General features: G+C 57.1%; 2 protein-coding genes and 1 long non-coding RNA gene across 28 annotated transcripts; 2 read left to right on the top strand and 1 right to left on the bottom strand.

Annotated features, from left to right (window-relative positions):
- Positions 1–1,271: 1,271 nt before the first annotated feature.
- Positions 1,272–19,710, bottom strand: STRN4 (striatin 4). The gene is made up of 18 exons (XM_020978471.2): positions 19,414–19,710; positions 13,166–13,269; positions 11,144–11,217; positions 10,930–11,008; positions 10,380–10,559; positions 9,564–9,705; positions 8,736–8,886; positions 8,221–8,334; positions 7,733–7,848; positions 6,448–6,623; positions 6,310–6,357; positions 5,502–5,623; positions 4,963–5,133; positions 4,533–4,673; positions 3,862–3,960; positions 3,607–3,693; positions 2,834–3,077; positions 1,272–2,413 (listed from the first exon to the last, which is right to left on the bottom strand). The coding sequence occupies exons 1-17, from the start codon at positions 19,699–19,701 to the stop codon at positions 2,908–2,910; spliced, it is 2,262 nt and encodes a 753-aa protein (XP_020834130.1). The 5' UTR covers positions 19,702–19,710; the 3' UTR covers positions 1,272–2,413; positions 2,834–2,907.
- Positions 2,366–4,378, top strand: LOC144454253 (uncharacterized). Its single transcript, XR_013482592.1, has 2 exons — positions 2,366–2,452; positions 3,562–4,378. It is a non-coding gene; the product is annotated as an uncharacterized LOC144454253 (long non-coding RNA).
- FKRP (fukutin related protein) lies at positions 19,267–24,955 on the top strand. Of its 26 annotated transcripts, none has more exons than XM_078145834.1 (6): positions 19,841–20,641; positions 21,233–21,283; positions 21,454–21,587; positions 22,261–22,513; positions 22,804–23,095; positions 23,262–24,955. In XM_078145834.1, exon 6 carries the CDS (start codon positions 23,303–23,305, stop codon positions 24,797–24,799), a length of 1,497 nt encoding a protein of 498 aa, XP_078001960.1. In that variant the 5' UTR covers positions 19,841–20,641; positions 21,233–21,283; positions 21,454–21,587; positions 22,261–22,513; positions 22,804–23,095; positions 23,262–23,302; the 3' UTR covers positions 24,800–24,955. The 26 variants fall into 26 exon arrangements, with proteins under 26 accessions (XP_020834148.1, XP_078001960.1, XP_020834134.1 ...); XM_020978475.2 differs by having other exon boundaries at positions 21,414–21,587; XM_078145833.1 differs by having other exon boundaries at positions 19,841–20,714.
- The last annotated feature ends 133 nt before the right edge of the window (positions 24,956–25,088 follow it).

Raw genomic sequence — 25,088 nt, 5'->3', positions numbered from 1 at the left:
CAGTTGAGCACGGTAATCCTGAGTTAATAAAGGTACAGCCTTAATCGAACCCTACAGACCTGGATTAAAAGCATCCTCGCTCTTTCTCTTCCTTCCCCCCCAAAAAAGAAGTGGTCTTTTCTTCCTCTGAGGCAGAAAACCCCTGGACCTGGGTCCCAGTGAACCAGGTGTGGTCCCCTCCACGGGTACACAGCCTCGTGCCTCGGGAACTGTGTTCTCAGGCCCGGCCAGTCCACATTTGGACGTGACAGTCTAACATGAAAGTAGTTGCACGTCTCCACAGCTGTGGAGTTGCAGGTTCTGAAGACCTCTCCTTTTTCACATGTGACCCTTGAAAGGGTCTTCTTTCTAGCTCTCAAGAATCCAGAAAGAGGGGTCACCATAAGGGACCTGATTACTGTAATGACCTCCCATAAAACAGTGCTGGAACAAGGTTGGGAGAGGGGCTGAGTGGGAACAAGGCTGCCCCCCCCCATATCCTTAGGAGCTCTGAGATGGGCTGGCGTAGCCAGACAGTAGTAGTGGCTGTTTATAGACCACATCCGGGGGCTGGGGCTAAGGGAAGGAAGTCTAAGGCTTCAAGCTGAAACCCAAACCACCACACTGGGGGCGGGTGGCATGAGCTCCATGTGTACAACCATGGAAGTGGGGTTGTGGATGGAGCAGTCCAGTTCTGAGGCCTAAACAAGCCCTACGGCTCTATCCCAACTCATCCCAAAGGGGCCTCATATCTCCACGTTGTTCATGAAATTCTCCACCCTCCCTATAGCAGTTCCCCTGGGGGGCCACACTGAAGCATACCACAGTTCCGGACCAGATCCAAATCCGATTCTACCCCCGCCTTTGGACCTGTTTTCTATCTGGACAATGAGAGACTAGATGGTATCTAAGATAGCTGTGGGTCCTCTGTCCCCTACACTGTGAACGGCCCTAGGACAGGAACAGTCTCCAGCAGGCCTTGGAAAGTTGGCTGCAAGGGCTGGGTAGGCAGCCTAATGAGAAGTGACTGCTCCCCCAACTCTGGGAAGAGAAATGGTAGAGAGACAGGTTTCCGTCCCAGAGGGACAGGGGAGGCAGCGGAGATGTGGTTCTGTGACTCCACTTCCTCCACCCCACCCTCCCTCAAGTTAAAAACACCTCCCTCCAGGTCCTCCTTCTCTCTTTCACTGAAGGCCTAGCCCTCACATAGGGGGCCCCCTCCCCTCCAAAATCCCAGGCCCTCAGTACAGAGCCCCAGAGACCTCCCACTCCCAACTCCAAACGACAGCCGGTCTTATTCCAAAGGTTTTATTGAGGCAGGTTTTCACATAACAATTGGGGGAAGGCAGGAAGAGGAGTAGGCCAAGGATGGGCCAAGGACTGGGGTAGGGCTGAAACTGAGAGTGAAATAAATATACAAAGAAAAGCTTAGGAACCCTGACTAGGGACAGGGGACAGACCAACAGAGACTATCACACAGTGATAACAACCAAAGGAGGGCGTCTGGAGAGAAGCGGGTAAGGGATGTCTGGGCTTCCATTTAAAATTGTATTGATTTATACAGAATATACAGTGTGAAAAAGGGGTGAGAGGGTGAAAGAAGGGGTTCAACACCTTCCCCCCCAATGTTCCTCCCTAGAGCCAATGAGCCATCCCCTTCCTCCCCATTGGCCCCTGGCCCCAATGGGGCTGGGAGGAAAGGAGGCCCCCTCCCTGACTAGGCAAAAATAGTCCCCTGGGCAGTTATGCTTATGGGGTAGGGAAGGAGCTAGTGTCTGCAGAGTGAGTGTGTGTGTGTGTATGTGTGTGTGTGTGTGTGTGTGTGTGTATGTGTGTGTGTATGAGAGAGAGAGAGAGTGCGTGTCATGTGTGTGTGTGTGTGTGTGTGTGTGTATGTAGCTAGTGTCTGCAGTATGTGTCTTTGTGTTTCTACGCCTTGGAGAGACAGACTGGGCAGCCCGAGGGGCAAGCTGTGGTGACCCAAGATACGACCCTGGTGCCCCCACTGTTAGTCTACACCCCCCATTCCTTCCTCCAAACTGTCCACAGACCAAGGGAGTATTCCCATGTGCCCCCCAGAGCACTGCCCTGACTCCTCTGGTCCATCTCTACTGCCCCAAAAGAGGGGACAGTGAGGCAGATGGAGTGTCCCAAGACAGTGGGAGCTGCACCTCCCAGCATCACACCCCTATTACTGGACTCGAGTCCAAGCCCAGCAGGGAAGGGAGAGGAGAAAAGGAACAGATTCCTGAAGGAGTGGGGAAACGTCAGGTCCCTACTGGCTGGAGAGAATGGCTCCCCTCTTCGACCCCAACAGAAACGGAGAAGGTGACAGAGGAGAGGGCCAGCCCCACAGGCTGCTAGCACCATGAGGCTCAGGGAGCAGAGGCATCTTGCTCCCCCAGACTAGACATGGAACGGAGAAAATCACCAGCTGAAAAAGAGGAGACCCATGCTCGGGCAGAGCTCACAGGTAATCTCCTGCACTCCCTGCCAGCCACACCAGTACATGTTAGAACCAAAGAAACCTTGGGGTTTTTTTGTTTTTACCAAAAGATGCCAAACTGGGCCAGCTAGGTGGCCCAGTGGACAGAGCACAGGCCCTGGAGAGAGGAGGGCCTTTCAAATCCAAACTCTGACACTTACTAGCTGTGTGACCTCGGGCAAGTCACTTAACCTTGACTGCCTTCCAAAAAAGGTACCAAATCTATTGCAATGATCCAGGCAAACGATGATAGGAGGAACCAAAGAAACCTTAAGCACACCCCCTCCCCTGTACTGACAGGGACCCGAAGCCCAGAAAGGTCACGCAGAAAGGGTGTGCGGCCACTGCAGAGCAGCTTTACCAACTCACCTCTGCGGGGCCCCTGCCCCACCCCACTCTTCCTCGGTGAAGAGGGGGGAGGTGGCAGGGCTTGATGCGGGGCGTCACACAAACACCTTGGCCAAAGCATCGGCCCCGGCGCTCGCAAGGAGCGCCTTGCTGGGATGGCAGGCCACGGCATGAATGGCTTCCTCGTGTTTCTTACGATGTGCTGTGATCTCCTGCACGCACGTCTTGTTGTCCAAGCTCCAGAGGCGGAGGGAGCAGTCGTGGCCTGCAGGGGAAGGAGCCATTTACCAGAGTTTTAGCCTCCTTGAGGACTCCCCATGCACTGGTGTCTCCTCCTCCAGACCCAGAGCACAGTGCTGGCCTCATCCCTGGCCAGACCTTACAGGACCTGATCCTATTTAACAGTGGCCCTGAGAACAAAGGCCTATGGGAAGTCAGAGCCAGGGCTGGGGCTGCAGCAAGGCACCCCCCTCCTCAGTGCCATCCAGTCCCCAAAGTCGCTCTTGCCTGGCTGACATCCCCCACTCCTGACCTTCCTAGGGCCCAGCTCCTGCCTCCTTCCTTTTTAATTCTGCTCAGGGCCTTCCCTAACTCCATTAGACCCAATCCTTCTGCCCCGCACCAGCACCGCCTACCCTGACTCTGTTCTACTTAGCAAGCCTTTCTCTATGCCCAAAATGAGCCCCCCTTTCTTGGCCAGGCTGCTTTCACTGCTCCCATAGAGCCTGCTGTCCTGCTTCCTGGGACAGGGAGGATCTTGGGGGCAGGGACAGCCAGAGACGCAGAGGACTTACTTCCGGACATCAGGAACACCCCATTTGGGTCAACAGCCAAGCAGGTCACGGCATCGAGGTGAGCAACCATAGAATGCACAGATTTACCTGTCCAGGTAAGAGAGCAGGTTCAAGCATGGGTCTGCTCCCTGTAGACCTTCCCCCCAGGGTTCATGGCTCACCTCCCCATTCATATACCTATCTCAGGGTCAGGCCGGGAAAACGCAAGAGGTGGGGGGCGCCATCGGGACAAAGACACACACTATCTACTCCTACCTGTTCGATTGTCCAGAAATCGGATGCCTCTGTCGTCATGGGCAGTGATGGTAAGGGGCTGGCTAGGGTGGCTCACTACCTGGTTGATCTGTGTGGGGCCTAAAAGGAGTAAAATAAGTGAAGAGAAAAAAAAACAAAAGCCAGGATTGGAGAGAAACCAATTAACCTCATCCATGCCTATATCCTGTTACTTCCTAGCATTTGGTCTCAGTTTTCCCCAATCTGTAAAATGGGAGGTTTGGATAGATTCTAAGGTGGTTTTTAGTTCTGAGATGCCCCAGTTCTACAGTCCCATCCAGAATCTCTAAAACGGAGCAAGGACAGCTGCTGAATGTGGAGTCCCCTTCAGTCTAAGCAGCAGGCTTGGAATCCAGCTCCAGACACTTCCAGACACTGAGTATTACTGCGGGCATGTCGCCTGGCCTGCCTCAGTATCCCATCTGTCAAATGGGGATAAGAACAGTACCTTCCTCCCAGGGGGAGGGTTTCATTCAATAAATAAAATATGGAAAGCACATGGCAAATACTCGACTCAGATTCTGTTTTCCATCTGAGAATCCCTCTCAGCTGCACCTTCCTGTGACTCTGCTCAGTGAGGTTTGCCCCTGCCAAGGACAAAGGCCCGACCTCCCCTTTCCTGCCTCCATCTCTCCCCAGGGACCACTGCTTACCACTATTCCCTCGGGACTCCAGTGTGAGAAGGGCGCTGCCAGTCTCGAAGTTGTAGAGGACTGTGTCACCTGAGCGGAAGGAAGCGACGGCCTGGGCTGGCTCTGTGCTGGTGAAGGCCACGGAGGTGGGGATCCCATGTTCTGTTCAGGGCGAGAGGGAGATAGCTATGCGACACCTCCTCTGACCCCCTCCCCACCCCTGGCATGGCACAGCAGTGGCCCTAAGCCTGACGGCACAGGGTGGGAAGCCGGGCTCAGCCGCTGGAGCACAAGAAAGCGGAAAGGACAAGCTCGTTCTGTCTGCTCCGACGGGAGGGACGCAAGAGGCAGACTGAGGGTGCGGGCAGGAGCTAATCACCTCCAAGGCCCCTCTGATTAGAGGTTTCATACCCAGGGATCTCCCTCTCCCCCCATTTCCAACCCCACTCACCGCCAGCTGTGTGGAAAGTGCACAGGCAAGTGGGGCTGTTTCCACTAGGGTCCCAGATGCGAATGGTGCCATCCGCAGAACAGGAGGCCAGACGGTGAGAAATGGGGCTGAAGGCAAGGCCCCACACAGCATCCCCATGGCCCTCCAGGACACTGCTCAGCACGCCAGGGTCTAGGCCCAAGCCACAAGGAGAAAGTGCCAGCTGTCAGAGGGACCCAAGGCTGGACTCACCTCTGCTCCTCCCAATCAGCGATGGAGGGCTCTGGCTGACAGGGGGAGACAGGGAAAGGTCCCTGAGGGCAGCACGTCCTGGACTGAGTAGACAGAGCCACCTAGCCACTGCCTATGGCGTACGACGTCCCTCTGGCTCAGCCTCTGAACCTTCAGGGACAGACTTTGGTCTCGAAAAGGAACAGCACACATCAGGGGCCTCGCTAATCATAACCGGAGTGTGTAGGGGGCTTGGGGGCACCAGGCACTCTAAGGGGGATGCCCCGTCCCCTGTGGGAGAAGAAAAGCCCAGGGAAGGCTGCCCTCACCATAGCCATCGTACGGGTCCATATTGAGGTCTGGGATCCTCCAGCAGTGGATGCGGGCATCTGCTCCCCCACTGTAGCAGTGCTTGCTCTGAGTGCCCATGGCCACTGCCAACACAGGGCCCCTGGAGGGGGAGGGATGGGCAGAGATGAGCAGGGCCCCACTACCGGGCCACCCTCAGAGGCAAGGTTCCAAGCCCCGTCACAGGCTCAAGGCTGGGCCTGTGTTTCCAGAGTCCCCCACCCTGGCCCTGCAGGGACACATCCTGTCATCTCCCCACGGCATGCCACTCTAGTCTGGGGTGACCGTGGCCAAGGCACTCTGGCACCACGAGCATGGGCTCTGCTCGCCTTGCCAACTTCTCAATACGGAGTGCCTACTGTGTGCCAGGTGCTGGGCTACATGTTTTACCAACACTCTCTCATTTGACCCTCCCAACAGCCTTGGCCCCATGTGCAGAGACTTGCCCAGGGTCCTCAAGTTCTTAATGAGGGTCTGAGGCTGGGTTTGACCTTGGGGACGCCTGACTTCAGGCCAGCACTGTGGCGCCCCCCAGGGACCTCACAGCAAACATGCTTTGAAACATTTTTAAGACCTGGGCTTTCAAAGGGGAGGGAGGAAGGGGCAGCTAGGAGGCGCAGTGGACAGAGCTCTGGCCTTAAAGTCAGGAGGACCTGAGCTCAAATCCAGCCTCAGACACTTAATATTTACTAGCTATGTGACCCTGGGCAAGTCACTTAACCCTGATTGCCTCACCCCCACCCCCAAAAAAAAAAGGTGGGGAGGGAGGAGAAGCTGCCCTTTGCCCACCTGTGGGCCCGGAAGGCGTGGATGGGCTCCACGTCCAGAGCCGCATTCCTGCACAGAAGAGAGGACATGGGGTGTCAGCAGCCAGGTTGCAGTGCTCACAATCCCCCCTCCCCACTCCCTCCTGGGGCCCTCACTCACTTCTTGGCTGTCACTGTCTTCTGCAGGTTCCAAAGCTTCAGGGTGCCGTCCTCCGAGGCTGTGAGCAGAGCAGACTCACTGTGATGGAAGGCCAGCGAACGGATGCCGTCGTAGTGGGAGCGCAGGGTGAATTTGGGGTTCCAGGTCTTCTTGAAGGCATCTTTGCTGTCAGAGAGCTGGGGGGGAGAGAAAACAAAGTATCTCTCTGCTTTGCCCCTCCACATCCCCCCTCTACACCTCCAGGGGTGCACCCAACAGCTGCAAAGACCTCTGAGACCCAGGGAAGTCCCCAGACCCTCAGAGCCAGTCATCTTCCTTGATCTGGTTGGGCTGAGAGAATTCCCCCCATCTCAGAGGTCATCCAGTCTGCCCAGCAGGGTTCCTTCGCCTTTTCTGTGGCATGGACCCCTAGAGGCCCCTCCTCAGGTCTTAGAAGAGAAGCTTACAAAGGAAACCACACCCATGGATGTGCATCTGTCTTGGGGTGGGGGGAAGGCTGGTGTCCCAAGTGCTGTCCTGGGGGGAGCTGCTGCTCCACTGTGGTGGCCCTCCCCACGTGGGGCCAGCCTGAGTACACACACCCCACGGACTGTAGTCCAAATACTGTTCAGACTCCCCCAAACTCAAATGACCCAGCAGCCTCAATACCCCCAGCAGCCATGCCACAAGCATGGGTCACCACGCCCCTGGGAAACCAATTCTATTGAAATAGTTATCAAGGCCTTTCCAAATCAAACTCATGGACCAGAGGGTAAGATACCCCCCCCCCCAAGCATCTCTGCCAGGCTTCTCTCTGTAGGTCTCCAGAAACAGGGAGCCCACTCCACTTTGGGCTCGAAATCCCTGCCCACAGCCTGTCCCTCTGTCACTGTGGCCACATGGACCCCAGGCTCCCGGCTCACTCTCTCTGCCAGCTACCTGCATTCTAGCCCTCTGGGCGGCTGCGGATCATTCTCCTTCCCCAAGCTACGCTCCCTCCCAACACCCCTCCATTCCTCACACACCTTCCCACCCCCCAGGTTCAGGGAAACATTCCTAGGGTCATAAACCACAGGAATCTTGGGGTCATCTAATCCAGCCCCCTCGCCTTACAGATTACAAAACCGAGGCCCAAAAGGAGAAGTGACTTTCCCAGGGTCACACGGATACTAAAAGGCCAGACACATGGCCTGTTTTAGAATGGGAAAGGGGTCTCCACGTCCCCGAGTCTGGCCCCAGTCCCTGGCTGGGGCCACCAGGTCTGTTAACCCCTGCGGTACCCGGGGAAGGTAGGCCCCACACTCACGTCACAGCTGAGGTCGTTGTCGTTGCTGACGGTGAGGTCGGCCAAGTCCCCCAGGCTCACCTCTCCACCCCCAATTGTGTCCATGATGAAGACATCGGAGGAGAAGCCGAGGGAACCTGGGAAGCACAGCCGGCTCACAGTGCAGGCCCTGAAGGACACGGGCCGCTCCTGGACTGGGCTGAGGCCTTCAGTCAGGACCTACAGACTCTTCCTGCTGCCTGGTGGCGCCTCACTGAGCCAACCCCCAGCAAACACCTCTGATCACTGATCTGCCTGCCTCCACTGGAAGGCCTCCAGAGACAAGGAGCTCACAACCACCCCAAGCACAGCTGATTGCTAAAGGCTCTGATAGCAGTTCCAATCCACCTTAGAATGACCTGACATCTACCCCCCTCTAAGTCCCTTGCCTGGTGCCAGCCCCAGCCTGTCTCCAAAGGCAGGAGGGAGAATGCCCGGCCAGCTGGGCCACGGGAGCCCAGGATCCTTACCATCATGGGGCCGAGCCTGTGGCGTGCCAGGAGGGGGGCCAGTCCCCTTTGGGGGCAGCCCATCAACATCCCGAAGATCGGCCAGCATGCCCTGCAGCTTCACCCGCCGACTTTCTGCCCAGGTGGGAAAAGGAAAACCCCAGAGGGGGTGAGCTGCCAGTCCCCTAAGGGGCTCCCCCCGCCCTCCCTTCATCCTACTCCAGGGAGGAGGCAGAATGAGTCCCTTTACCCCCTGGGGCCCCTGAGTGGGGCAAGGGCCTGGAGGTCAGTGCCCAGGTGCCCTGGAGACATAGGCAGAGCAGAAGAGAGCTTCAGCCCTGCCTCAGCCCCCCCCTCCCTCTCAGGAAGGCCTGGACCATGGCTCTCTCCCTCCTAGGGCAGAGGTCAAGACTGCAGGCTTCCTCATGGCCTCCAGAGGAAGGTCCCTTCAGGAAGCCTGCCCACCTTGAGCCCAGGGCAGGAAGCAGCTGCAGGCTGGAAGGGAGAGGTGCTGGGAGTGGGACCCTTCTGCTCACCCAGCTCAGTGCCGTCCCCAGAACGACGAGTGTCAGCAGACCCTTCCCCGTCCTCCCCGGAGCCCAGAAAGTCAAACTCGTTGATGGCATCCTCAGAGTCTTCGTCATCCTCCTCCTCGTCCATTTCTGGGACCAGGGACTTCGATGATAACTGAAGGAACATAAGGAGGAAACTGGGGGCTGACACCCAGCCAGGAGCCACCCCTCCACTGCTGATCAAGCAGGTCTTGTACAAGGCCAGATTCCCCTTGCCAACAAACACTGTTACACACCTACAGCAGCCTCCCCACCACGCCCCTGGTCAGCTCTAATCCTAAACCGGGTACTCAAGGCCCTTTGGTCTGAACCCACTGAGCCAGCCTCATCTACCCCTGCTCTCACTCAAACACACCGACCACAGAATTAATTAAAAGGCCCCTCAGCCATCTTCTGGGTCAGGCTCCCTCATTACTCCCAAGAAGAAACTGTAAGCCAGGGAGCAGATCTCATCTGCTCAAGGTCACAAAACTAGTCAGCAGAAAAGCTGAGATTCAAATCCAGGGCCCTGGATCTGAGAAGACAGAACCACTTGCCATCTCCCTCCTCCTCTCTCATCATCTCCTGCTGGCCCTCCTTCTCTCTGTTTGTCTCTTATCTCCCCAGCCAGACTCTAAATCCCCTGTATCTTTGAAGGGCCATGCTCAAGGTAAGCACAGAGCAGGCCAGCCTCCATCGCTCTTGCTATCAGCTGCCAGAGCAGAAGAGGGGTTGGGGAAGAGCCCTTTGCTCCCTCTCTCCACACACTCAGCAGGAGGCTCGGCTGGGCTGCAGCCCTCCCAGGAGCCCCACCTTGACCCGCTGTTTCTTGGGCTGCAAGCTCTCCAGCTCCTCCTCCTCGTCGCTGTCTTCATCCTCACAATTCTGCAGGAATGGTATCTTCTCCAACACAGAGCTGCCCAGCCGTTCTGCACCTTCCTTCCCTGCCGCATTCCTGCCCCAGATGTGAAGGGGGGAAGGGGAGGGGTCCACAGGAGCCCAAGAGATCCACAGCCAGAGCAGGGTCACAGACTCAGTCCTCATCGAGTGACCTCGATAACGTCCCCAGACCTGAGCTACGAGGGCCGCCTGGCCCCGTCCCCCAGCCACCCCACCACCTCCTGAGCCAGGCCCCATCTTTCTGTCTTTCTGATGACTGCCCAGAGGCACAGGGGTACCCTAAGCCTGACTGCTAAAACCCTATCAGGGTGTGTCCCAGGGAAAGTGACCAGCAGGAAGGAATAGTTAGCCCTGGCCAGCCTTGACAATCCTAGGCCCGAGCCTAAAAGCGGTAACCTTCTGACTTGACGGATGCTCTGAGCAGAGGCCAATCTCTGCATGTTCAATCAACACGTGTAATATATGATAAATCAAAAAATTCAAACATGTCCACAGAAACGGCACATGTCTACCAGAGATCAAATGAGGTCATATTTTTCAAGTGCACAGCCATGCCTAGCACATAGTAGGTGCTTAATGAATCCTCCCCTCCTACTGGGTGTCAGAAGCTAGGTACAACCAGCCATCAGCTTTGGGAAGCGGGGAAGGAATGGGATTCTGAGCTGCTGGATAGACAGGAATGGACCCAGGCCAAAGTCCAGACACAAGGCCAGAGCTGGGAGCCCTCACCTCTTGATCTGCTCTTCGATCTGCTTTGCCAACACTGACTCCCCTACAGGAAGCCCTCCAGGGCTGCTATCGCCAGGCTCGGTTGCACCGTTCAGCTCCACAGAGCGGCCTAGCAGGGAGCGCACGCGCTTCGAACGCATGTCCAAGATGGTGTCTGTGTAGCCCACCTCCTCCAAGTACCTTTGAGGAAGGAGGGAAGGAAGATGGTTTGAGGGAAGCTCCTAGAGGGCCCAGCAGCTCTGGACACGAGGCAAAGCCAAAGAAGGGAGGGCAGGCGGCCCTCCTTAGGGAAGGGTGCTGTCTTTCAAACCAGGCAAAGGGGGAGCTCCCCAAAGGCAAGGGCTGCTAACTCCTCTCTGCCCACACCCCCAGGCTTCCCTCTCCTTTCGGCTCACCCTCCCTCAGCCCAAAAGACTGAGCTACTTGAAGTCAGCCCCAGGGATGACAGGTATCACCAAGGATCCCCCAAGCTCTTCCAGAAGCGTCATCCCTGCAACCTTCAGAGGCCTTTAGACTATGCCCAGTGCCCTATGCCCCACACAACACTTACTGTCGCAGCAGCTGCCGGCCTTCCTTCCATACCAGCTGGCTGCTCTCCAAGGACACTGGCTCCACAGGCCCATTGGGGACTAACCAGAGAGAGAGAGACTAAGGCGATGGCCCCGACAGCAGCCAGGCTACTCACAGGGGGCAGGGATTCGGAAGGAGCCCTGCTCCCCAGCCAACCCCCCCACCCCCTGCATCCAGGGGCCGGCTCCTCACACCTTGCTCCAGCACGTCCAACTTCTTCTCTCCTGGGTTTGAGTCAGTCCCAAACTTCAGTTTGTGGTACTTGGCTCTGGAAGAAAAGGCGGCTGTCAGTCGAGATCCCCAGTCCCCCAGAGGATCCATTCTACACAGACTGATGTGCTTTCACTTCTAATATGGCAAACATCCACCTGGCCCGCATAAACAAAAGCCCTGGGGGGCAGTCCTCAATAATTTTTATGAGTGTAAAGGGGTCCTGACACCGAAGAGTTTGAGAACTGCTGGACTCGTTCAGACTTGAGAGGGGCCTTGGAGAGCTGTTGGGCCATGCTACTGGAAGGCAGCTGTGCAGTGGAGAAAATACCAGATGGAGTGTCTGAGGCGCTGGGCTTGGGATCTGTGTGACCCTGGACAAGTCTCTAGACTTCTCTAGGCTTTAGTTCCCCCCAGAGGATGTACAGCCTACATATGGGGTTCTAACCTGGGGTGCCATGGATTGATTTCAGGGGTTCTATGATCTTAAGGGGAAAAAAGCTTCTATCTTACTTCACTATTCATCGTTTCCTTGATATTTCATTTCCTGTACTTCCAGACGTGATGGTGGGAAGGCGTCTGTCCATCCCTGGCCTTCCCCAGACTGCCTGTCCAAGGGGAGCAGGACCCAAGGGAGGTAAAGAGAGCCCAGCATTCATGCCTTCCCCCTGCACTACACTGCCTCCCTGCCTCTTTGGGCCGCCGTCCTGTCTGGGCAGGCGACAGCAGGCTCAGCTCCCCCACTCAGCAGTCTCCCTTCCTTCTGGGAAAGCAGGGCTACTGAGCCTGCCAGGGGGAGTGAGAAGACACCAGCCTTGCTGGCAAGGTACCTTGGGGCTCTGGAACCTGGGCAGATCTCGTCCCCTCTCTGAGCCTCAGTCTTCTCCCCTATAAAATGGGGCCTCTGAGGCCCCACCAGCCTCCTGCTCCAGGGTAAGCCACAACTCCCTACCCTCCAAGCTGCGGCCCCCTGGGCCAGGCCAAAGAGAGCCTGTTGGGAATGCTGGAGGCCCTGCGGGGTGAAGATGCCTTCAGAGAATGACATGAGGAGGCTGGCTTCCGAGGGCCAGGGGCACCATCTTCACAAAGTGAAAGGGCTGCCACAGCCAAGCTTCAGGCTCCAAGGGCCCGGCGAGGAGAAGTGCTTGACAGTAATGGGGAGACTGACTTCAGGTCAATGGGAAGAAAACCTTCCTGACAACCAGAGGTGTTCACAGTGGCACAGGCTGCCTCAGCAAGTAACAGGCTCCCCGTCTCTGGAGGCCTGGCGACCACTTTTAAGAGACTGATGATGTCGTAGAAGGATCCAGAATTGCAAGAGGCTTGAAAAGTCACTTAGTCCAAAGCCTGTCACTCTATAAGCAAGGAGATGCTACCCTACACTGCCACAGGGGAGATGGCTTGCCTGCAGCGAGAGCCAGTATTACCAACTGAGATCCCTGCCCCTCAATGTGTTGGTTCTGGAGCCAGGAGAGGCCCCCCACCCCCAGCACCTAGGACCTCAATGGCTGCTCCAGGCAGGTCAGCTAGCTTCCGTGGCCCTCAATTTGTTCCCCTGGAAAACAAAGAGCTTGGACCAGAAGGTCTCAAAAGTCCCCTGCAGCTTTAGCGTGATGACCCTGTCAGCACCTGTGGGCCCAATTCTCATTCCCATATTTCCACATGGTTCTGTAACCCTTTAGTCGTTTCATGTGGCAATCTCTGGGCTCCCTAAGTGCAGCATGGCCTTCGATCATCTCTCCTGGTGCCCTTGGCCACAGCTGAGCCACTGGCTTTGGTGCTGCCATTAACTTGGCCAGGCTGTATACACAAGACAGGGCCTCCACACTTCTCAAAGAAAACACTGCCAGCTAGCAGGACTACCCTCCCCGGGAAACCCCAGACATACTCCTGGCCATGCCAGCCTATGAGCTGAGCTGAGGCCCTCCCAGCTCCCTCCAGCTCTAAGATTCTGCCGAAGAGCCCCAGGGTGTGTGAAGCAAGGGGGGAGGGGGAAGCTCACCCACCGTTCTTGCTTCAGTGCAAACTCTAACATTTTGATCCGTCGCACCAGGTCCGTCTTAAGGTTCTCCTGCCCCTTTCTCTCCCCTTGGAGAAAAGCCACCTGGGCCTGAGAGGAGGAAAGAAGGAAAAAGAGGGAGGGCCCAGGTTAGGAGGTCAGAGATAAAACATACAGGCTCAAAGCGACATAAGAAAAAGTCCTTCATAATCAGAGCTATCCAAAAATGGAATGCCTTGCTTGGCAGGAGAGAGAAGGAGTAATGCATCTCCCATCTCTGGAAGTCTTCAGGTGAAAGCCGAGAAGATTCCTGCCTGGTTATCAACCAGCTAAACAACCTCCTCCTCGGTACTTCTCCTAGGCCCAGACCAGGCTCTTCAGACGACCACAGCCGCTCCCCAACTAAACGAGGACCCAATCTGCTAGGGAGCCCTCAGCTAGGGACAACAGCCACTGGCCTGCATGTCTGCTGACTCCTTCAGCAGCACTGACCTGTGCCCAGGACATACCAACTAAAGATGCTCGAGGTGAAGGCTAGATGAGCGATGCTTCCCAGGCCAGGAATCTTATGATTCCATGACCCCTTCCTTTGGGAGGCCAGAGCCTGACTCACTCAGTATCTTCCCTTTGCCACACTGCTCTGCTACATCTCCTGCCCGGTCAGGTTAGGAGGGGTCAGCCTCAGGCTAGGCCCTGCTTCCCCTCCTCCCCAGCATCTTCACCTCACATTCATCTTCCTACACAAGCTGCCAGATTCACGTCCCTAAAATGACACTTTCACTCAGTCACCTTTCATCATCCACCCTGAACCTGCTGCGTCCCAACCTAAACTCAGTGTCCACGACCTATTCAAAGTGGACGGCATGCTTCCCCTCCTTTGGGCTTTCCTGCCTTCTCTGGGCCTCAATTTTCCCACCTGCAAAATGAGAGGCTTGGACCAGCTATCTCTCTCCAACCTCTTCTAACAGTGCAAAGGTCAAGGGCTCTCTCCACCCACATGAACCCCCAACTCAATCCCCACCTTCTGGGGACCCTGTCTGTGACTACTCCCAACTGACTTTATCCTGATCTCTCCCTAAAATTCCAGGCACCTGAAGATCTGCACCACTCACAGAGGATCTTGGCTTCTAAGTTCTATCTCTTTACCTGTGAGTACCCCCTGACAGAGCACATCTGTAGCCCCCAAAGTGCTGAGCATGGGGTCAGCACCTGCTAAGTGCTTAAAATACTGCACCTGGTTGGTGGAAGAGCTCTGCATAGGGCAGTCCCTCCTCAGGTTCTCCTACTACCCACCTCTCTCTGCTCTGAGTGCCTTCTCCCCTGGCCACAGCCTCTCAGTCAAGAGCACAGAAGAGAAGAGGAAAGACCCTTGGGGTGGGGTGGTCAGGAAAAAACCTATAGTGCCTCTCCTGTGGTTTCAAAGTCTGAGCAGGAAAATCTCTTACCAAGTCCTCCTCTTCCTCTTTTCTCCCAACTCAGTCTGTCTGCCCACTCCAAGGATTACTGTGGGCAAGTAGAAAGAAACCTTCCCCTGCAGCCCTAACTCTATGAGATTCACGTTGGTTCTCGAAGGGGTCAACGAAACCTGCCGACCAACCACTCAGGAGCCTTGATGGGAGGGGGACGAGGAGGAACTCGGCAGGCAAGCCGAGGAAAGCAGGCAACAGGAGGTGAGAGGGATGCCCTCTCCCTACCCGGGGATGCCACACACACATACCCCACAGGCACTCCACCATGCACTCAGCGCTGCCTCTCCCATACACGGTGCACACACGCGCACTCACACCCTCTCTCTGCACGGACCCAGTTTTCCAGAACTCTTACCCACACTCCCACCCACCCAATCGGAGCCGAGAAATCTCTCCCACTTCTCTTCCTGCTGTTCATCTCCCTCCTTCCTGTCTGAGAGACAACCAGCCGGTTAGTGACTGAGCAAGACCTGCTCTTCTCAGGAGCCAGGTGAATGGAGCCCTTGCTGTCTTCATCCACAACAAAACACGGTCACCCCACTGCCACCCTCCTCATCCCACAGGCCTCCCCAGCACCTGGAACAGCCTCCTTCCCTCCCTCTTTCCTTCTGACTCTCAGAATCTTTTCTCCTTCAAAATGCAGCTCCACCAACCCTTCCCCATGAACCCTCTCCTCCAAAAACGACCGGGTATTTATCCTGCAGGTATTTCAGATACACTTATACATGTGCGTGCTGTCTCTCCTTGAGGGCAGCACTTTCATTTTTTTCCCCCCTTTGGAGCCCTAGCGCCTGGCACGTAGTAGGTGCTTAATGTTTGTTTATTCATTGATCTCCATTTAGTAGGAAGAAATACACCTGGAGATTAACTGAATGCTCCTGGTCACAAAACTAGTGAGTGCTAGATTGGGGATTTGAACACAAGTCCTTGGACTCCCTAATTCAGGGCTCCTGCCCCATCACTTTGTCTTTTGAATGCCAACACAACTCCCTCTCCTTGGAGACCCAGAGGCTCTAGCTAACATTGGTCCGAGGCCCATGAGGAAAGCCCACACCATTCCTGTGCCCCACAGCCCAACCCTCATGGGATTATGCCTCTGAGAACTAGAAGAATCCAGGTGACAGGCAGAATGGCCTCACACAGAGAAAGCCCTGGGTTCATATTCTGCCTCTGACATGTCAGACCCTCTGACCTAGGCAAGTCATGCCCCCTCCTGCTCTCCATCAACCCTCTCAGATTATAAATTGCCAAGGAGGGGAGGGCACTGGCAGTCTTCTCCTCCAGGAGCTCCCTGTCCCAATGAAAGACCAGGTGTGTTCCCTGGCCCTGTGTTCTTAGGGCTCCTAGAGACCAGCTGGTTTGACCTTTTACAGAGGAAACTGAGCCTCAAAAGGGGCAAGGAACTTGTCCAAGATCATCCAGCAACCCTGCCATCTTCTCATCTCCTCCAAGCCTGGGCTTGGAGGCAGGACACACCTGGGTGGGCATTCCTGGAGAAGCCACTGCACCCATCTGGACTTCAACCTCCCCCTCTGTAAAGTGCACACAATACCAGGAGTATCACTGGAATCACAAGTGACCCAGGCCCCAGGAAATACATGTGTGTGTGTATGTGTGTGTGCGTACACACACAAACGTATACAGTATCTCTAGAGAGCTTCCCCCAGGAGCTGCTGTGACCATCAAACAGCCAAGAGCAGGCATCTAAAGTACTTTCTAAACCTGAAGAAAGGTCTTTCTTCTCTCCTTGGCCCAAAGCAGTGGCCAGCACAGACCATCAATAAGAAAGAGCTCAGGGAACTCCTGTGGAAGGACTGACTGGCAGTGATTTCAGCTACAAAATGGGGCCTTGGGGCAGGCTCCCCAGTGACAACCACTTGCAGGAAGAAGCCTGGCTGGGATTTCCAGCCCTGTTCCTATATGACCTGCAGGAAATCACCTGACACCTCAGCCTCAGTTTCCTCATCTACAACAACTAGATAACAAGGTCTTCGCCACCCTACAAGAATGCTGAGGACTGCCCAAGGCCCCACACAAATGTCAGTGGCCTGAGAAGTGGGGGCCTCTCGCTAGGTACCTAGTGGGCACATAATCGTCAGTGAATGAGACTCCCAAGCATCTCTTGCTCTGACCCATTCTTCCCACCTCCTCATCCTCCCTCAGCTGCCCTTCAGTGCCAGGCTCCGGCCCCAGCTCTGCCCTGGCCTCCCTGTGCCCAGGGAATCTTGGAGTGAATGGACACAGAGCACTCTGCGACCAGACCACCCAGCAAAGGGGGGGGAGGGGAGGTGGCACGCGCAGAGGGGCCTTTGTAAGCTTGGTGGCCCAGCTGGCTTCCCAACCGAGAGCAGATGAAAAGGGGCGGAGAGAAGCTGTTCCAGGCAGGCACCTCACAGGAGGCAACAGCAAAGACCCAATGCAGCCCCTCAACAGCAGACCCAGGGCACGGGCGAAATAGCCCCAAGTACACCAACTGTACAACATGAATACAAGTTGAATAGTCACAGAAAAGTGAATTCTGCTCAAGAGCCTCTACATAAAGCAGATGGAACATTTTTCTCTGGGGAAAAAAAGTCCACCTAAAATGATTCAACTGTCTACACAATTGTTGGGGCTTCAATACTAAGCAGCAGCATATCTATGGCTCTCTCAGGCTGACAAAGCACTTCACATATACGATCTCATGTGATCCCCCCAACAACTGGGGGGGGCGCGCGGGGACTATTAGTCCCATTTTATAGATGAGGCCACTGAGGCAGAGCTCAATGAAATGACTGGCCCAGGGCCACAAAGCCAGTGAGTATCAGAGACCTGATCTGGATTCTGCTGTGCCACCAACAGTTTCCCCCCTGCTACCCCATTCTTCGGGGCTTCCTGTGCCCACATTGCCTCCCCCTAAAATATAAGCTCATTAAAGGCAGGGGCTACTTCATCTCTGTCTTCCCATCCCTATAAGTGGCCCAGAGCCTGACAGGAAGCGGGCACCCAAGTGCTCCCAGGACAAACACCTTCTTATCCACGTGCTGGGGGAGGGCCCCATATCCGGAGGCTCCACTCTTTCCCCCCAAGTCTCTAATTCTCACATTCCCATCAGAGACATAAGCTCATAGCTGCAGTGCCGGAAGGGACCTCAGAGACTCTAGTTCAACTCTCTCATTTAAAGATAAGGCAACTGAGGTCTGAGGGGCTGAAGCGATCTGTCCAGAGCCCCAACCTGAACCCAGATCCGACACTCTTCCCCCATACCAGGTGGCCAACGATCTACGACAACAGGCTGCTATTACTGAGGTCACAGTCCTCCAAATCTCTGCTTGGGGTCCCACCCTCGTTCTCCCTGTGTCCACTCCCCAAGCCAACCTTCCCCAAATTTAGCCCTCTGAATCTCATTCTGGGGGGCTGTGATCCCAATTTCCCTCATTCCCAGGCCATCTCTGCCCTCAGCCCTCCCTGACACTCCATCCCGGGCACCACATTTTCCCTTATTCCAGGGGTCCTAGATCAACCAATGCCTCCTCCAGTTCTTCTCACTTTCCTATTCTGGGGATTCTCTCTTCCAGTTCTGAAAGAAGACCCCACTTTATGGAGGACATGGCTACACTGGTAAACTGGATCTTCAATGCATGCCACCAGGAGAGCTGTTGAAAGAACTAGGGATCGTCTTCGAAGGCTCACGAGTGTGATCTTCACAAAGAGGGACTCTGCTCCCTTTGATCCCCTAGGAATCAGACCTTGGTGGGGGGGAGGTAGCTGCCAAGAAGTGAATTTAGGCTTGATGTAAGAACTGTCCTGACAATCAGAGCCACCTAAAAGGTGCTATGGACACTTGCAGAGGCACACTGGAAGCACACTCTGGATGCCACTTGCCCAGTTTGGGGTTGGGGGCCTTCTATTCCTTATATAGAATTTTTCCTTATCCACATCTAAAACTCATCCTCCTACTCCAGCCCTCCCAACTCCTCCTCATTCCTGGAGTATCTCTTCCTCCCATTTGGGTGTTATTTCCTCTCCAAGTCCCCTAAAACATCCTTTATGGGGGTGGGGGCAGGGGTCACTTTTAACAGTCATCATTGAAGAGGAAACTCTTCATTCCCACTACCCTTTGTCTCCTTCTCAGGCTTCACCCCGCCCCCCCAAGGGTCCACCTTTCTCCCCTTCCATGTGCCCCAGCCCCTCTCACTGGGCAGGAGTCTCTTCCCTTCCCCCTAAGGGGTTCCACCTTCCCAGAGTCTGTCTCTGAGCTCTGGGGCTCCTGCCCATTCTGGAGGCGCACCCGCCCCCTCCAGGATCTCACTTCTTGCCCCAAGCGATTTATCGGGGCAGACACGTGGGAAGAAAAGGGGTGTGCTGTCCCTTCTTCTCTCTATCCCTTCTCCTCTTTTTGCAGGGGGGGGTGTCTTCTCGCTGACCCCCTCCCCCGGCAGGGGCAGGATCCTGGGTTGGGGGACGTGTCTTCTCTTTGTCCCCCTCCCCTCTCCTCCCCCGCAGGAGCCTAGGTTGGGGGGGTCGTCTTCTCCCTCGCCGTGCCCTCCCCGGCAAACGGGCCGGGGGGGTCGTTCCCCGCTCTCCCCCCTCCCCTCCCCGCTCCCTCCCGCGGGGGGAGGGAGGCGGCGGCCATTGCTGTCCAAGATGGCGGCGGCGGCGGCGGCGGCGGCGGGTGAGGGGCCCGCGGCCCGGGGCAGCGGCGGGGGGCGGGCCGGGGGCGGGTCCTCGCGCGGCGGGGGCGGCGGCGGTGCGGGCCGGGGGGGGGGCGGCGGGGGCGGCGGCGGCGGCGGCGGCGGCGGCTCACCTGCAGCTCGGCCCGCTCGGCCTCCCAGCGCGCCTTCTCCGCCTCGAAGCGCGCCCACTCGTGCTGGATGAAGTGCAGGATGCCGGGCAGGCTCAGCGGCTCGGGGCCCGACCCGGGGCTGCCCCCGCCGGCCCCGCCCCCGCCGCCGCCGCCGCCGCCGCCCTTGGCGGGGCTGGGGGCCGGCGGGCGGCAGGCGGGGGCGGTCGCGGCGGCGGCTGCGGCGGCGGCGGCGGCGGCGGCGGCTGCGGCTGCGGCGGCGGCGGCGGGGGCCGCTCGCTCCTCCATCATGGAGGCCGGCGGCTGGAGCGCGCGCGCGCCCTCGCGGGCCGCCGCCTGCCCCGCGCGCCTCCCTCGCGGACGGCAGTTGCCCGCGCGCACGCGCGCTCGGGCCCGCGGGGATGGGAGGGGGAGGGGAGGAGCCTGGCGCCGCGGTCGCCGCGCGCCAGCCCGCGCACGCGCGCTTTCAGCCCCCGGAGGAGGCGCGCGGAGCAGGCGGCCGCGCGCCGAAAAGGCCGCCCTGGGCCCTAAGCCCTTTGACACCCCTCCCCTCTCCGTCCTACCCAGCAACCCCAGCCGGACTCGGGCTCCCGGCTCCGCCCCTCGCACCAGTTACTATAGCAACTGGCCGGCCATTCTGCAGCCTTCCCCTCCCAACCTCAACTCCAAGACACGCCCTAGCCCGCCGGTTGCTACAGCAACTGGCCCACCTCTCCGTGTCCCCCTCCCATTCTAGCCCCTCCTTAGACCCCTTCCTCCCCGTCCCTGTACGGTTCCTATAGCAACGACGACCCGCACACCACACCTCCATCCTGCCCACCCTGGGTAGTCCAAACTGCCAAGCCTGGATTTCTTCTCCCCCCCTTCCCCTCCCTATGGGTTGCCATAGCAATCCTGCTGGCCTCAGTGAGTCTCCTCTCCCACCCCCTCTACCCGGCCTGTTTGGTTGCCATGGCAACACTCACCTGCTTCAAACCCTTTTACCCCCCCCCTTCCCCTGCCCCCAGAATTTTAGGATTCCCTGAGCCAGGATCAGTGGCTAGAGTAACCCTTGATTTTGTCCCCTAGTCCCTTCCCCCCAATTCCCATAGGCCAGTTGCCATGGCAACTACCATAGAGATGTTTCTATGGTCACCTTAATCTTGCCCCTGCCCAGACATCTTCCGCTCAGTCCATCCCCAACTATGCAGGTTGCTATGGTATCCAGGCCCAGTACAGCACCTTGACCCCGGTGAGCAAATGCCCAGAGAAAGAAAGGGTGATTGCCATGATGTTTCCCCTCCCCCCAACGCCCCCCCCCACAGGTAACAAGCTGGGGAGAAGATTGGGGGACGGGGTCCTAATTGGGAAGAATGGTTGCTGTGGTAACAGGCCTTTCTTCTCAGTCTCTTGTAAGGTGTCCAGACCCACCCGGGGATGGGATGCTGTGCTTGAGGAGAGCTTATGGGTTTGCTGTTGGGAGGAGGGAGGCAGGTTGCTATGGTTACTGGACATCAGGCTGCTTCTTTTTCACTCACCCCTCTCCTAAATCTAGACAGATGCAAGGGGAAGGAGTTCCAAGGTGCCAGTGGTTACTCCACCCCTTTTAAGGAGAGGCCAACTCATTCCCCTCCCCCATTTACTGTCCCTCCTTGAGAAAGGCAGACAAGCAGCCCTGCCCCTTTCAAGACAGCTCTACCTTTCACTGGGGTATACCATTTAAACCTGAGGAGGGGGAGGTGTCAGAGCTGTGCAGCTATGCTATTTGGTGAGATGCCAGTCCCCTGAAAGGGGTCCCAAAGCTGAATCTAATTCAACCTTTTTTCCCTCCCTAACCCCTCAGCAGGAAAAGCAATCAGCCTTGGGGATTTCTATACACCTCTCTGCTAAAAAGGTAAGCTCTAGGGCCCCCTACCTTGGGGGGCTTTGAGATTGCCTACTGGGCTAGAATAGAAACTGGGATGGAGTGGGACCTAGGGTGGGGTCACTCCCCTTCCACCCAGATGCCCACACTCATTTCTCAGAATCCTAGACCAGCGGAGAACCAGAACATCCTGTTCACAGATGGGGAAACTGAGGCCCAGAGAAAGGAAGGGACTTTTCATAAGGGCACACAGGAAGTCAGGGTCAGAGCTAGGATTGCAACCAGGGCCTTGGAGATGACATCTGATATCCCTCCTCGCTCCATCAGTATACTGGTATAGTAGTTATGTGTCTGTCTTGTCTCCCTCCTAGACTAAACTTCCAGAGAGGATCAGGACTATACCTTACCCTTCTCGGGGTTCCTCCTGCCCCTCCACCCCTTCTCTCTGCACCCAGCCCAGGGCCTTGCTTCCAATGGGGGCAAACCTTTGTGATCTGTAGACTGTTCACAGAAGGGAGGCTGCTGCCCACTGCTCTTACAACTTTACCCAGAATCCTTCCTTTCCTGTGCCTCAGTCTCCTCATCAGTAAAGTGACAGAGTTGGACTCAGTGATCATAGGATGCTGTCATTAGGGCCAGAGGGGACCTCCAAACCCAGCTTCCTTCCTTTTACAGCTGAGGAGCCTGAGGCCAGAGAAGTACTAGAGGTTATTGGGAAGATTTGAACTCGGGCTCCATAGTCAGCGAGCTGCATCCTTCTATGAGGCTTTTAAATGCCTATGTCCTATGACTAGCCATGTTTGGTAGAACTCAAGGTCTGGAAAGGAGGATGTTTGGTTTGCTTAGGTTTTGGGGGGGCGGGCTGGGGTGCTGTGGAGAAGACAGACAGGAAGTGGAAAGGTTCCTTGAGCTAGCTTAGCCTGTTAGAACCAGTCTGGTCTTGGACAGGGAAAGGATGGAGTAGAGGGGAGCCCAGGTTGCCAGCAATGATACAGACCTTCCTTTAGGTCCAAGTATTTATTGAGTACCTCCTGCCCACCTGAATCCAGTTCCAGTGAGACAAGAGTCTAATGGGACAGCAACTCAAGTTTCCATGATGTTTCAAGGGTTACAGAACACTTCTGAGCTAAGCCATTTCCTTTCAGCAGCCTTACATGGAAACTTGAGGCTTACTCCACATCATCCAGGCCTTGGACTCTTTCTGCTGACTGGTTCCTTTCATTGCTTTCTCAGAACTGGTCCCTGCCCCTAGGGCTTAGGGTGAGCACTGAGTCATCCTCTTGGACCCTAGGGGCCTTAGCCCCAGAGCCTAAGGCCAGGGAGGGTGGGAGATGTGGGCCCCACAGCTTCCTTGAGGGGAGCCTGGGGCTCTTCCAGAGTGGGGAGAGAGAAAGGGGGCAGCAGTCGGTCTGGGTGGAGGGTCAGGCTTGCCCCTGTATCCCACAGATAGGCAAACTGACATCCTAGCATGTGTGGGACTCAAAGCAGATCTGTTTGAAGGCAGAGTAGAGACAGAAAGAAGCAGGTTTCCTATGTGTGTGATAGTCCAGGTGTGAGATGGTATGAGATAGTTCCTGGGTCCTCTGCTCTGTGATGGTCCAGGCTGAGCCCGGGGGGCAGGAGGGGGCCAAGAGAAGGATTCCTCCTCTCCAAGAGACAAGGCCTTCAGTCGGTTCAGCAGAAGCTGCTTGAGCTGTTTACCACCAGGGACAGAAAGAAGTGTCGAGTGGAAGAGGGAGTGCGTATAGTGGGAACAGAAGAATTTGAAGGCACCATCTACTAATCATAATCACCCTCTGCAGCCTCAGTTTCCTCCTCTGTAAAATGAGGGGTTTGGACTAGGTGAGCTTCAAGGTCCTTCCAGCTCTCCATGTTAGGCCCCTTCTCTCTTCAAGAAGGGAAGTGGAAGGGTGGAGGTCAGTGGGAGGGGGGCTGTGCATTATGGGATGTCTTGGGGGTATGAGCCTCAATGCCTCCCTGCCTTTCCCCGCCTCCCAAACCCACACAGGCTACCAGGATCCCGGGGCCAGCCCCACTTCCAAAAGCCAGATGCGTCTTACCCGATGCCAGGTCGCGCTGGCGGCCGCTATCACCCTCAACCTCCTTGTCTTCTTCTACGTGTCGCGGCTGCAGCAGCAGCGCCGGCGGGGGGGCCGGGCAGTGCGGCCCCCCCGCCTTCCACACTCGGCCCCAGACTCTCGGGTCACTGTACTCATCCGGGAATTTGAAGCCTTTGACAACGCTGTGCCCGAGGTGGTGGCCTCCTTCCTGCACCATGACCCCAGCCAGCCCATTGTTGTGGCCGCCGACACCCTTCCCTACCCGCCCCTAGCTCTTCCTGCAGTTCCCAACGTCAGGCTGGCCCTGCTTCAGCCTTCCCTGGATCGGCCGGCTGCCGCTTCCCAGGCAGAAACTTATGTGGACACGGAGTTTGTGGCCTTGGTGCCTGATGGGACGAGGGCAGAGTCCCCCGGGCAGCTCCAGCGCATGGCAGAGGAACTGAAAAACACCCATGCCCGGCTGGTGGCTGCACCCGTGGCAACAGCAAACCCCCCCCATTGCCTGGCGCTGGAGGTGAATCTGCGGGAGTGGACAGCCAGCTACGGACCAGCCCCAGACCCTCCCTTCTGCGATGCCCTGGACGGAGAGGTCGTGGTGGTGGTCAGGACGCGGGATCTCTTTAACCTCTCCATACCCCTTGCCCGACCCATGAGCACTAGCCTCTTCCTTCAGACCTCGGTTCGAGGCTGGTCCGTGCGCCTCCTAGACCTGCCCTTCGCCCCTGCCCGGCAGCCTCCCTTGGCCACGGCCCACGCCCGCTGGAAGGCCGAGAAGGAAGGCCGCGCCCGGCGTGACGCACTCCTGCGGACGCTGGGCATGCGGCTGGTCAGCTGGGAGGGCGGGAGGCAGGAGTGGTTCGGCTGTGGCAAGGAGACGGCCAGGTGCTTTGACACGGTGGTAGGCGACACTCCTTCCTACCTCTACGAGGGCCGCTGGACGCCCCCCTGCTGCCTGCAGGCCCTCCGCGAGACCGCCCGGCACGTCATCGGCGTCCTCGAGGCCGCCCGGGTCCGCTACTGGCTGGAAGGGGGAAGCCTGCTGGGAGCGGTGCGGCACGGCGACATCATCCCTTGGGACTATGACGTTGACCTGGGCATCTACCTCGAGGACGTGGCCAACTGCGAGCAGCTGCGGGGGGCGGAGGTCGGCTCGGTGGTGGACGAGAGAGGGTTCGTGTGGGAGAAAGCCGTGGAGGGAGACTTCTTCCGGGTCCAGTACAGCGAGACCAACCACCTCCACGTGGACCTGTGGCCCTTCTACCCCCGGAACGGCGTCATGACCAAGGACACGTGGCTCGACCACCGCCAGGACGTGGAGTTCCCCGAGCACTTCCTCCACCCGCTGGTGCCACTTCAGTTCGCGGGCTTCTTGGCCCAGGCCCCCAACAACTACCGCCGCTTCTTGGAGCTCAAGTTCGGGCCTGGCGCCATCGAGAACCCAGAGTACCCCAACCCAGCCCTCAAGAGCCTGGCGGGCAGCGGGTGATGCTGGGGGGAGCCGGCGGCTGCTCTGTGCCCGACCGGCTCTCTGTCCTGCATGGAGAAGATCTCGAGGCTGGCCAGGAACAGTGGGGGGGTCATGGGGAGGGGGACTCAGCAAGGGGAGCAATAAAAGACCCCCTGCCACTGGGCTGGCCCAGACCGCGTGCTGTGTGCTTCACAGATCCCATCGGCCACTAGGTGGCACTCTTCCCCAACTCCTGTGACCTCGGAGGTCAGCTCAAGGCCTCAGAAGGGTACTCCCTACCACCCCATGCCCAGGCCTTGCTCTTCTT

This window comes from Phascolarctos cinereus, unplaced genomic scaffold (genome assembly GCF_003287225.1).
Source record: "Phascolarctos cinereus isolate Bilbo 61053 unplaced genomic scaffold, phaCin_HiC Scaffold_726;HRSCAF=1367, whole genome shotgun sequence".
In the NCBI taxonomy this organism is placed as follows: Eukaryota; Metazoa; Chordata; class Mammalia; order Diprotodontia; family Phascolarctidae; genus Phascolarctos; species Phascolarctos cinereus.
The sequence above is the reverse complement of the archived record's forward strand: the minus strand, read 5'-3'. Positions and strand labels throughout refer to the sequence as shown.

What these genes read in the sequence shown, in the direction of transcription:
- STRN4 (XM_020978471.2), bottom strand. Translation starts at nt 19,701, where the DNA reads ATGATGGAGGAGCGAGCGGCCCCCGCCGCCGCCGCCGCAGCCGCAGCC. An exon ending in ACAACGACCTCAGCTGTGAC is followed by an intron (nt 6,624 to 7,732) that starts GTGAGTGTGGGG and finishes TCTCCCCCCCAG; the next exon opens with CTCTCTGACAGCAAAGATGC. An exon ending in ATTTCTGGACAATCGAACAG is followed by an intron (nt 3,694 to 3,861) that starts GTAGGAGTAGAT and finishes TTACCTGGACAG; the next exon opens with GTAAATCTGTGCATTCTATG.
- FKRP (XM_020978489.2), top strand. Translation starts at nt 23,303, where the DNA reads ATGCGTCTTACCCGATGCCAGGTCGCGCTGGCGGCCGCTATCACCCTC.